The following is a 12706-nucleotide window of genomic DNA, read 5'->3' as shown; positions in this document are numbered from 1 at the left end:
TTCTATTATTTATATTCTAATATTTAACGTGTTCTATGCAACTGACCACAGATTTTTATCTAAATATTTCTGCATCCTTCAGGAAAGTAAAACTAGTGTAAAATTGCTTATTTTATGGCATTTGGCCATCAAAAACATAGATATTTCAACATATTTAATGATTAAAACAAAATCATGAAATAAAAAGCATACAGAAAAAAATAGCATTGTAACATTCTTATTTGATCATTTTCTCTAGAGTTATTATATAACAAATATTCCTAAATATTGACATACAAACATGAAACACAGTAAATGCTAAATTGTAGCATTCTATTTACACCATCAGTGAATTATCAAACAACATAAAAACATAAATGCAAAAACAACAAGACATGTGAAATGTCCCCTTGCTGTGACAACCGTAAAAAAATAAATAAATAAAGGAGATAGCCTTAGATAAACGTTTCTCCCAAAGAAATGATGCTCTACTCAGAGACACTAAATACATGGAATAATGATGGAGGTGTTCATACAGCCACTGCAGAGCACTACCTTCATCACATAAACAGTATTTTAAAGTGAAAAACTCACAGCTATCGCTAGCGTTGTAGCTTTTAAGAATGGCTTTGAGTTCCTGTAGCTTCTGATGAGACCGGGCATGGACACTGTCAATCAGCAACTTCTCCACTGATAAATGTTCAATCTGTGAGGATAAACAACACATTGTTTTAACATATAGAATCACATACCATTAATGACTGGCTGAATATCATTTTCAAATAGTGTGTTCCACTCGTTATTTCAAAAATGAAATACTAAACTGGAGTGGTAAAGGGCCCTTATACAGCAGCAGTGTAATGCACATACTATTTTGCTGTACTTTTTAAAAACAGGCAGTGCCCCAGCATGCCACAGATTTGAGACTTGCAGAGTCAACTGCGATGCGAACTGAACATAGCAGGTTCCTATGCTACAGTAACCACTGCACTGATCTGTCACAAAAACTGTTCTGCAGCATTTTGAAAAAAAAGACTAAACACAAAAAATAAAGAATCCCTCATTGTCTAGATCCAAATTTGCATTCAAAAGCACTTATGGAATTAAATAAAAGGAGGGACTGTTTTGGAGTTTTCTTTACCTTCATGGCACGCTCCATTAGCTTGGAATCACAGGCCGGCAGCGGGGGCTCGTGGGATACCTGCAAAGGCTTCGATCCGTCCGCCTCGTCAGTCTTAATGTTGACCTTGTGGACGGAGGCCGTGCCGGTTTTCCTGCCCAGGACTTGTTGGCTAAAGAGACAGTTTCAAACTTTACAGTATAAACACAGTACTGGATTACAACACAACAATTACCTATCTGGTAGAGAGACCTTACCAAATGGCAATGCTATTTTTGCTCTTTTCAGTTGTAAATATCATCTATCACTTTAAACCAGCTTGAGCTATACAACAATCTAGGTAATATAACTTGATAAAAAGTTGGACGAAAATATATTTTCCCCACTTGCCTTGCCAAATGTATTTTTATTACTTCAATTTTAAGTAACTATGTAGGTGAATTCAGACATCTGTTTAGATTTCCTATATATTACAAGTTGCTACCTGCTTGATGAAGTACTAACAGGTGGCAGTCCGACAGAAGCTCTATACGCCACAGACACTGAAACATACACATTGCCAGCAGTAGATTTAGATCACCTCCCCAATAAACAAGCAATATATTCTTTTTCCATGCTAACAGAAAATGATAATCACATATTAGCTTACTTCCACACAGAGAGGGTGAGGCACTTTGCTGGCAAGTATCGCTCCACCTGGACCAGATCTCCCCAGCGCTCGCGGATCAGCATCTGTGTCTGGGAGTGTAGCACCTCTAGCTGGAGCGACAGGCAAAACGAATCTGAGGGAGCGCTGGTCAAGGAATCATTCACTGAGATAACAGTGCAACGTCCTGCCACACTGCAGCAGTGGGGGGGGCTCTCTCATCATGGCTTTACAAGCAAGATGAAATCATTAACAGCTTTATGCACCAGATGAAAATATAATCAGTTCAATTAATCACATGGTTCTCAAACTTTCTGGTTGGGACTCCATTTTAAAAAAAAATAAAAAAAATACATTTGCTAGTAAATGACAGAAAAACCTGAATTCAAAGTGTTTTGTATAAACATGAACTTAAAGAAAGAAAGATACGTACTGTAGGATTCTTTATCTAACAGCAACCCAACCGCCAGCTTGAAAAATCACTGAATTAAACAAATAACAGATTGCCCAACCATTATATAGAAATACTAAAAAGAAACTCAATACCAACATTTCCACCACAAGTCTTTCTCAATGTCTGCACATTCCTGCCACTCTGTCACTACTTGATCTGAGGCACTCCTGTAGGACAGACTCATCATTATGTTGGGAAGGTAACAGACTGTCCCATCACTCTCCTATCTCTTCCTTAGTCAGGTTTTTTTATTTTTTTTATTATTTTTGTCGATTTCACCGCTTTATTATATTTCAGCTAAGGAACTCATAGTCTGTTCTTTACAATGTTGTTTTGTAAATACCGTTCTTTAAAAAACAAAACAAGATGCAATTTAAAAATGTACAAGAAATACCAGCAGAAAATAAGACATTTTTTCTTGTCTGCACATACCTTAAAAAAAAAAAAAAAAAAGAAAAAAAAAAAAAAAAAAAAAAAAAAAAGCACATCAACATTGTTACAACGCCTGAATAAAATAAAGTCAGATCAATACAAATCTGTTCCTAGAATTTTGTCTCCTGGTTCTCCTGTTTGATATTTAGCACCAGTCAAGTACAGTGTGCTCTGCTATGCTTGGAAATGCTAACACTGTACTCATTCTGATAACTATTCAAAGCAGTGAGCACTGCGCATATTACACCCCCTGAATTGTATATTGCACTAGTGAGGCAAAAAGAAAAATAGGTTAGAACTACAGCAAAAAAATACTGCAAATTAAATAGCATTATTTTCATCTTAGCAGGGTGCCAATGGGACAATGTACTAGCTGCAACTCGATTTTTTTGTATTTGTATGTTCATATAAAAAAGGACTGATAATAACACTTTCTACTGCTCAGAAGAGTGTTAGGTAATGCATGTCCCAAATAAACATATGAAGTGTATTCATGGTACTGCATTCCATCTCCACTGAGGTGCTCTGCTAAAACAGTTAATATATATTACACTGATAACACGCAGTGATGGAGTGAAGAGGCAGTTGCAGAAAAGGATACGCAGACAGTTATACATGTCCTGCAGGGGTTTCTCGTCAGCAAACAGTCGGGACTGGACTAGCTCATGGATGAAATTGATCTGCATGCTGTGGACCAAAGCACGGCCATCTGGAAGGGAGAAATGGATACATGCATCAGCAAAATATCAAAAAGTAAAGAAAAAAAATTAAAAAGAAAGGCTAAATATGGATGTTCCTAGAAAGCAGGTTATTTACAGGGGTGACTCATAATTCCTGCAACACTGTCGGAGCCGAGAGAGAGAGAGAGAGAGAGAGAGAGAGAGAGAGAGAGAGAGAGAGAGAGAGAGAGAGAGAGAGGGTTGTGTAGGTATAAAGAGGCTGGATGCCTGTAGCTCCTCAGTACTCACAGCAGAAGGACATGTAGTAAAAATGTAAAAACCTACACATAGAGCGAATCGAGCAAATTTTGCTGACAGAATTGCAAGATCAACGGTAATCAGATTCCTTCTGACAGGAAGCATAGCAGATCACAAGCATTCAACTGTGCCAGCACTGATGAAGTTGTAACTATTGTTCTGGGAACCGCAGTTGTGAGCCTGAGATGGTCAAAAAGAAAAACTGCACTGGTGGCTGGCACTAGCCAGACAAACAGGATTCTATCATCGTAGTAAGTTTCATCCATACAAATGTATCTCCTGGCGTTATCAGTAGCAGATACCACGTGCTAAAAGCATTTCTGTGAATGGGTGATAAAACAGACGGCCATTGTGGCAGATAACATCATCTTCGCCTGAAGAGGGGTATGGGCCACCAGAACAGGGCTGATGGGAACGTCACGTGTCTACGGAACGTACACAGTCCGATCCCGGTGTCATGGTGTGCTGTAGCACCCACAACACCACAGTTATTGGGCCATATTTGTGTTTATTTTCCAGTTAATGCAGCGTCCTACATGTCTGTGCTGCTAAACATCCTTTCCCTCTGCCTTGATGAACACTTGCTGACATCCGGCTTGTGATGTTCCAGCGTGACAGTGCTCTTCCTGATTTTGAGGACCTATTTCATGCTAAATTGTAATTTGAGTAATTTTGACAATTAAATGGAAGGTATTTCTTTTTATTTCTTTATGTATTTAATCCTGTGAAGCTATTCACTTTGTAGAACTGTCTTGTTTCATGTTCGTCGGGAGGGGGACAAGTACTGAGAGTTCACTTTCTTCTTTAAAAAATACTACAGTTATTTCCCTGTTTTTGTGGTGTGTTAAGGTATTAACTTTCGTACACTGGTGATGGGGTCTTCTGCATTCAACCAGGGATCAATAACAGGCTTCCACCTGATAGTAAAAACAACAGCTCTGACAGATTTTGTTTGCATGCCTATTTAACTGTGTTTAAATAATGTCTGTATCCATTTGCAAACAGTTTGTCAGTTTTCTGTACAGTACATAAGAACGTTTACAAAATGACAAGAGGCTATTTGGCCCATCTAGCTCGTTTGGTTGTTATTAGCTTATTGATCCCAGAATCTCATCAAGCAGCTTCTTGAAGGATCCCAGGGTGTCAGCTTCAACAACATTACTGGGGAGTTGATTCCAGACCCTCACAATTCTCTGTGTAAAAAAGTGCCTCCTATTTTCTGTTCTGAATGCCCCTTTGTTTAATCTCCATTTGTGACCCCTGGTCCTTGTTTCTTTTTTCAGGTCGAAAAAGTACCCTGGGTCAACATTGTCAATACCTTTTAGAATTCTGAATGCTTCAATCAGATCGCTGCATAGTCTTCTTTGATCAAGATTGAATAGATTCAATTCTTTTAGCCTGTCTGCATATGACATACCTTTTAAACCAGGAATAATTCTGGTCACTCTTCTTTGCCCTCTTTCTAGAGCAGCAATATCCTTTTTGTAGCAAGGTGACCAGAACTGAATACACTATTCTATATGATGTCTTACTAATGCATTGTAAAGTTTTAACATTACTTACCTTTATTTAAATTCAATACTTTCCACTATCCGAGCATTTTGTTGGCCTTTTTTTATAGCTTCTACACACAGTCTAGACATTTCTAAGTCAACATAAACTATGAATCTTCAATTCCTTCTTCAATTTAAGTGTCTCCCATATCATATTTATAATGGACATTTTTATTGTCTGTGTGCAGTACCTTACACATTTCTGCCCAGTTCTGAATCTTGTCTAGATCATTTTGAATGACCTTTGCTCCTGCAACAGTGTTTGCCACTCCTCCTATTTTTGTGTCGTCTGCAAATTAAACAAGTTTGCTTACTATATCAGAATCTAAATCATTAATGCAGATTAGGAAGCGCAGAGGAACTAAAACTGATCACTGTGTTTTTCCACTGATTATCTCGCTCCATTATGAAGTTTCTCTTCTAATCAGTACTTTCTACGTTAACCACTCCCTAATCCATGTGAATACAGTCCCTTCAATCACTACTGCGTTCAGTTTGAGAATTAATCTTTTATGCAGGTCTTTGTCAAAAACTTTCCGGAAATCTAAATAAACCATGTCACATGCTTTGCAATTATCCATTGTCGAAGTTGTATCCTCAGAAAATTCAAGCAGGTTAGTCAGACATGATCTCCCTTTCCTAAAACCATGCTGACATCTCCCAGGGTACTGTTATCATATAGGTAATTTTCCACTTTGGATCTTATAGTTTCCATATAACAGAAGTCAGGCTTCTTAGTCTGTAGTTACCAGTTTGGTTTTGTCTCCATTTTTGTGGCTCCGTATTACGTTTGCAATTCTCCAGTGTGTTGGTAAAACCCCTGTCTCAAGACAGTTGCACAAGCTTAGTTAGCAACATATTTCATCCGCGATGTTAATACAGCGAGTATAAAGTAATGACTAGTAGATGGCAGAAAGGCTGTAAGACTCACTAACTGCCTTTTGCAGAAATGGAAAAATTCTGCTAACTTGTTGCAACACATAGAGCAACCTGTTTGTGCCACATGAATATTTGTAAAGGGAAACTATCAAAGGCTGGCTTGGAAATACTTGAGCTCACTGCACTTCCTTCATGCGCACGATAATTATCATTCCACAGCTGCTTTGGTGCTGAATTGACCATACTAAAAGCAGGATAAATATAGTACAGTGTAATAGCAGGTCTGACCACAACATAATAAATCAAGTGTTTTGAATGTAACCACATCCCAAAGACTCACCACTGTTTGCCATATTTAATATTTTGTTTTTATGCTCTCCGTGGAGGGAAGAGTAGAGCTAATAATCTGACGGTTCGGTGGGCATCCTCCAATTCCACAACCGAGCCAGCTTCCTCTTTTACACCCAGGAACTCGAAACTAAAAGGCCACTTTGCCTTTTTTTGCCAACTTAAAGCTCTGCAAGTTGAAAGAGCCTTTCATGGAATGTAACTTTTTTTGCCAATATGTAGTCTTTGTCAGGGCAGCAGAGCGACTGAAAGCGCTGGATAGGCCTTACACTGTATTTTACCGCCATTGTGTTCAACTCTCAATGAGATATTGTTCATGGAGACTAAAAGTATGATTATCAGGCAGGTTGTAGCAACAGGTTACAAAAGATCTGATGAGTTTCGGGAGGATTCAAACTTTCTATGAACAGCAAAACAAAATTAAAAAAATGTAATGTATACCTCCCGTCTCATTGTCTTCCACCAGGACTTCCAGTTTGAGTAGACGCCAAGGGATATCTGGATCATCCCCCATCACCGTGAGCGTGGCTTCAAACTCCCCCTCCACCCGGAACTTCACACGGCCATTCGCTTCAGAACAGAAAGAGAAACACGAGTAGGTGATCTAAACCAAGTGAATTAACAGAGTCAGAGAAAGGTGTAGGCCTTTAGTCTTAAGAGGCAACTCGTGTTTGCAGTGAAAACCCGCCCAGCATTAAGCTAACCCTTTTCGTCTCCCCAGGTCAAAGCTGAAATGCAGGTTAAGAGTTTGTTCTTACCAACTGTGAGGTTCGCCAGCTGTGGTGGGAGATCTGTGGTGACGAGCCGGTGTCGGAGGATTTGATTGAGCTGGTGAAGGGTGGACTGCTTCTCTACCTTGGTGATTGGGTCAGGAGGGATGATTTTATCCTGTTGGCACAGAACACAAGAGACAGTTTAGCTGTATCTCCAGACCTTGTTATACTGATCTCGCTCTAAAGCACAAATACAGGTAAGAAACTGATGCATTGAAAGCTTGAGTTTCAAAGGTTTATAGTATCGTGGAAAAAAAAAAATGACAAATACAAATAGTGTAAAGACTACTAGTTTACATTGTCTATTAAATATTCACATTTCTTTAAAATCTCCTGTGTAAAGTCTCCTATATCCATCTAGCAAATCAACAGGAGAAAGCTGAATAGCACTCACTAGTAAGAAGATGAAATTAAATATTAAAAAATCTCGCCTGGCCAAACATTTGTAAAAACCTTTAATCTCGTTGCTTAGACCATTTTGTAAACTGAAACTCTTGCGTTACCTGTATTTAAAAACACAACGTCACTGAGGAAAGCTAAACAAATTGGGTCATGAAAAATCAAAAATATACTTTTATTTTGAAGTCTATTCCCACTGGGCCACAGCGGGACTTAACAGAATTTTAGAGTAGCAGGGAATGCTCCTGCAGGGAGTTTATTTGTAGGGGTTATCTATGGTGATTCACCAGTACAGTAAAACACTACAAAATATAGCTGTGTTTTATGTCAGCAGGATATAGGCTAATCAAATCAACCCCTTAGTTTTGAAAAAAAATAATATAAGAAAATGTACACACACAAAACACAAACCAGTCTGAAAATTGGCAGAGATTATAATTAGATTATGTTCACATGAACTTGAACAATAAATTCCCTATTAGTAACATTGTAGCCGGGGGTGTCTGCTGAGAATCCTGAACAAGCAGTTCTTTCATCTGATACACTACATGAACTTCCTAGCAGGACTCTGATTAAATAATAACCATAATGTGAAAAAGTCCATTCCAACATTTATACGAGAGTTACTGAATTATATTTTAATTTAAAACAGCACAATGAAGAAAGTACATGACTGTATTAAGCATCAATCAATTATTCTGCACGCCAAACTAACAGAACTACAGAGAATTCATAAATAAGTTTCATTAATTTATAAGAAAACCTGCCACAATGACAAGTTATGATTCTGAGAGTTTTGCCTTCTCTGTAGGGCTTCAACAGCACTACAGTGACTGAACAGCTTTAAGACAAAGAAAGAAACCATCTCTGTCGAATCTCAAAGCCGCACTGTCTCAGTAATTACAACAGAGGGTCTGTTATGTCGAATCACAGTGTGTGGAAATCTGAAATGAATACCTAGTTAGCACTAATATTGACTTACATAATGTTACTTTAGTTGAAGTACTTCAAGATGTGTGGTAAACAGAGTCTGGCTAACTAAAATCAATAGGGTGTAACGATACATAAAGCATTACATAATATGGATTATGATATGCAGGTCACGATACAATACTGTATGTATCAAGATACTTACGTTCCAATGGGCTGGTTTGTATGATTTGTAACATCAAGTGATTATAAATTTTTTGTTTAAAGATGAAACTTATGTTGTGCTTAAGTACTCTCCTATTACCACACTCGGTATCATGATGGACCAATACCTAATGAACATTTTGCGGTTTCTCAAAGAACCTGTGTGTATTGACATCACACAGTTCAAAATGCAGGGGGTCGCACTGGTGTCATTCCAGTTATAAAGGGGTTAAGAAGGATGACATGTAAAGTAGCAACTCACCCTGATACAGGTGGGTAGGCGTAGGTAGGATCCTGTGGTCAACACATCGATAGCAAAGGGGATGGCAAAACTGGGCAAACGAGCATGAACTAGGGCGTCCCTCGCCAGCGAGGCCAGTCGGTCTGCAGTGTCCACAAAGAGAAAGGCCTGCTGGTCGAGAAAACTTGAGATCATCTGTGCAAAGGACAAGAGAGAGAGGGTTTAGAGTGCGGTTCTCATCTATAGACAGTCTGAGTCAGATGGAAATGACGCCAAGTTAAAATTGGCTGTACTGTTCAACTGATTTAACTACATATTACTAATGAATAGTTTAGTACTGGATGTGCAATGGAACAATGAATGGATCAATTAATGTTTCCTGCTGTTCATGAAGGACCCATACTTAAATCTTCAACAAGGAAGTCAATGCCCCATTATTTGTATAAATGTTGCCTTTTAAAGGGACACTGCGCTTGGCAGGTCAGAGACCAAGCAGCAAACTTGGTGTATTTATAAACACAATTCAATTGATCTAAACAGTGGCAGATCTAAATACTGCCAATGTTTAAATATATGCAGAGAGCTCTTTGTGTACCAAGGAGGAAAAGCAACATCTCTATGGAGATAAGTATTTAAAAACGTCTTAATTATACTTTGTATCAGAGGTGATACTTAGAAATGTTACCCTTCAACTGAATTTTTCTATATTAAATAAAAAGGCAACTGTGGATTATCTGTTTTCCTTACATGGTGTTGCATTTCCTAATTGTAGTAATATAATCTGATACAGTAGGTGTGCAATCTTTTCTAACCAACCCCGATTTAACAAACCGAATCTGTGGACCCCAACCATGCAAGTGAGCGTCTTCACAACCATGAAAAGATCTCACCAAATGGGGCGAGAATCCGTTACAGCAGCACCTCTCAAAACACTGCCCATCACTTAAGCCAATCACATTGACATGGAAGACATCTGCAGTATTAAATTCCTAAAATACCCAACTGCAATAAAAATGAAGGGGCTAAAAACTCGCTCAAGGAGGCGACTGCGCTGCTTAAACAAGCAGACGTACCGCACACTTCTCCACCTTCCCAGCATTGCTTGCCCACTTAACCAGCGCCAACAGGCGAACAAAGAGCTGACGGGTCCGGCTGGCAAACTGCACAATCTCGATTTTTCTGTCAAAATGAAAAGAAAAAAGGGAAGTCACTGGCAGCAATAACCTGCATTGCCCATCTTAGAATATATATAACAGTACATATAACAGTGTTGGCAGAATGGGCCAAGCTGTTCCAAGAACAAGAAGTGCAACACTCTGGTGTTACCTTTTAATAGGAGCTGAATATGTACATTAAATACACCAGCTTTTGAGCCGACAATTATAGTATAGTAAGTGTTTCAAGCTTTGTATTACAAGTTAGTAAAATATTAAGAAAGAGGTTTCTTGTGGCTTTACTTAAAACCAGTGCAACTGAAAGCAAATTACTCCAGTGCTCTTCAAATAACTTTCAAGAACAAAAAATGCAAATGAAAAGTAGACCTAAAGAAATCCAACCTTCCATAATTACAAACCAATCTTATCTGAAACTGCAATTGCTACTTCTTTCTATTTTACGGCACGGAACCATTCTCAGTTTCAAATAATATACATAACAAATATGAATGGACTTAATACTGGAGAACTTGCAGTAACTCCCTTTTGAACTGCTATAGGTCTAAATTCAAACGTACCTAAAGCTGAATTAAAAATGCTAGACTACTGTAAGAAACAAAAGTTAAAGAACTTACCTTTCCATATCAGTCTTCCTGGGAAGGCTGAAAAAACAAGAAAAAATGCTTTAAAATCTGAAATGTGTGTTTGTCAGGAAACCCAAGTGTTTTTTTTTTTGCAACATACTCTTATGAAGGTCGACTGAATTGTCTGCATTTAGGAACTAAAAAGGAAACTACATTAAATAAACCTTAGGTAACAGGTTTATATAGTTTTTTGTTAAATTGAGCAGCTCAGGACAAACCCCCAAAACAGGAATGGAAATAAGAACACCCCCCCATTGCATAGCAGTTTGATCCATTCCTGATTTTACTATGAGTTTAAAAAGACACATCTGAGCTTGTTACAGAACATACACACTGTGGCTAAACAAGCTTGTATTAAAACCTGGACTGGGTGAAACTGCTATGCAATAAGAGGATTTCCATCCCTATCACAACTAAAGTAAATGACAATATAATGAAGTGGTGCAGTGAGGGTCACTGAATTATATGGAAAAATGTACGCAGAACGGTAAAATCTAAAGTTTCAGCTCTTAGAGATACATTTTCTCAATCTAAATCAACTTGATTTATTTTCACTTTCTGCCCCAATTCTCCCAGGTAAAAGGCTAGGAACAACAGCAAACAAAAGTGATTTTGACACTAGAAAGACAGCATTAAGTAACTGGGATCTACAAAATTCTAGGTCAATGTTGGAAAATAATAAAAGTTATTAAATTTAATTTAAAAAAAAAAAAAACTGTTAATGGAACACAACTTCACAAATAGGGACACCACTGCAGTTATTACAGTCTACCTCCACAAGCCCACAAATAACTGATCTTGCCCAATTCATTCATTAATTCACTCTCAGTCCTCCTGACAATGGAAAGAGAAGCTGAAATAACAGGACATAATTAACATGCTGCATTGCCAGCCATGCCTCACAACAAATACCAGGTCAGAGCAGCCCGGGGCTGTCAGATCGAAGCAACGAAACTCACCACTTTCATGTTGCAGCACATTTCTCAGTAGCATACAGCTATCAGAAAGCTGCAAAAAACACACCTGCTCAGCCAGCACCTGACGACACTGAGGTACAATGGTTGTGCAGCTCAGAAAAACAGCAAACTTTCAAAGTGCAGCTTCAGTTCTGACGTGACCTGAGTAATCAGAGCAGCTCCAGACCTGATTAAGCAAAGCGAATTTTGGAACATTCCTCCAGGAAGAGGAAATGGCTGTTCTCCAACAGGCTGACTGATGCAGTAGACCGCAAATATTATGTGATCCTTATTTATTTTCTATTTTGTTTCCTGAATTTTATGATGATGCCATTGCATCCCTCTACAACAGGAGCAGGTCTACTTGGTAAACAGAGCAACGAACTTGACCAAATAATTCTATTTACTGCATAAGTCTTAAATGCTCAGTTTAGAAAGAAATACATTCAACAGCACCTGTGTTTTCATTTTAAAAGGTGACATCATTTCCTACACGATGCCAAAGAAAGTTCTGTTTGCCTGTTTTGCCTTCCAAGAAAACTGTTTTTGCTTCACTTCCTAGGTCATTCACCTCAGCAGTGTCTTCAGGGTCAAAGCATCTTACTGGCTGCAAAGCATGCAAGTCAATAAGGTAAGCAGCTGGTTGGTTAATGACAGGAAAGGCGGCCCTGAAAGGGTGGAGACAATTTCATTCTCCAGGTAAAATGACAGAGTGCAAAACTTTTGAAAAGCAAAGCCTTTTTTTTTTTTTTTTAATAAAAATACATGTTTGTTAAAACATTGGTTTCTGTCAAAACTGCACATTGACACCTGTGAATGGGTGTGCATGCATGGTGTGGAAAATGAATTGAATATTTTGTTAGCTACAACAATTTTAAATACATGTATGTTTAACAAAGCTTTGTGCTAGAGCTCAGATTGATCTTGACTTAGTTTCTACCAAATAAGCTAGAGAAATCTACACTGCATTGTAATTTCCAAACTATAAGACTCTGCAGGGTTTGCAAAATAAGGATA

The 12706-nt window shown here is 38.3% G+C and overlaps 1 protein-coding gene across 2 annotated transcripts in view; it reads right to left on the bottom strand.

The window, feature by feature from the left end:
• LOC121327826 (mediator of RNA polymerase II transcription subunit 14-like) overlaps window positions 1-12706 on the bottom strand; it is a 36299-nt gene that overhangs the window by 21867 nt on the left and 1726 nt on the right. For both annotated transcript variants that reach the window (XM_041272051.1, XM_041272052.1), the window contains exons 2-10: window positions 10725-10751; window positions 10009-10114; window positions 8957-9130; window positions 7147-7276; window positions 6830-6958; window positions 3233-3340; window positions 1749-1881; window positions 1121-1271; window positions 574-685 (exon numbers count right to left, since the gene is read on the bottom strand). In XM_041272051.1, the coding sequence (XP_041127985.1) occupies window positions 574-685; window positions 1121-1271; window positions 1749-1881; window positions 3233-3340; window positions 6830-6958; window positions 7147-7276; window positions 8957-9130; window positions 10009-10114; window positions 10725-10751 (1070 nt within the window). The remainder of the gene's footprint in view (window positions 1-573; window positions 686-1120; window positions 1272-1748; window positions 1882-3232; window positions 3341-6829; window positions 6959-7146; window positions 7277-8956; window positions 9131-10008; window positions 10115-10724; window positions 10752-12706) is intronic.

Source organism: Polyodon spathula, chromosome 15, assembly GCF_017654505.1.
Source record: "Polyodon spathula isolate WHYD16114869_AA chromosome 15, ASM1765450v1, whole genome shotgun sequence".
Taxonomy (NCBI): domain Eukaryota; kingdom Metazoa; phylum Chordata; class Actinopteri; order Acipenseriformes; family Polyodontidae; genus Polyodon; species Polyodon spathula.
Note: the sequence above shows the minus strand (reverse complement) of the source record. Positions and strands in the feature narration are given on the sequence as shown.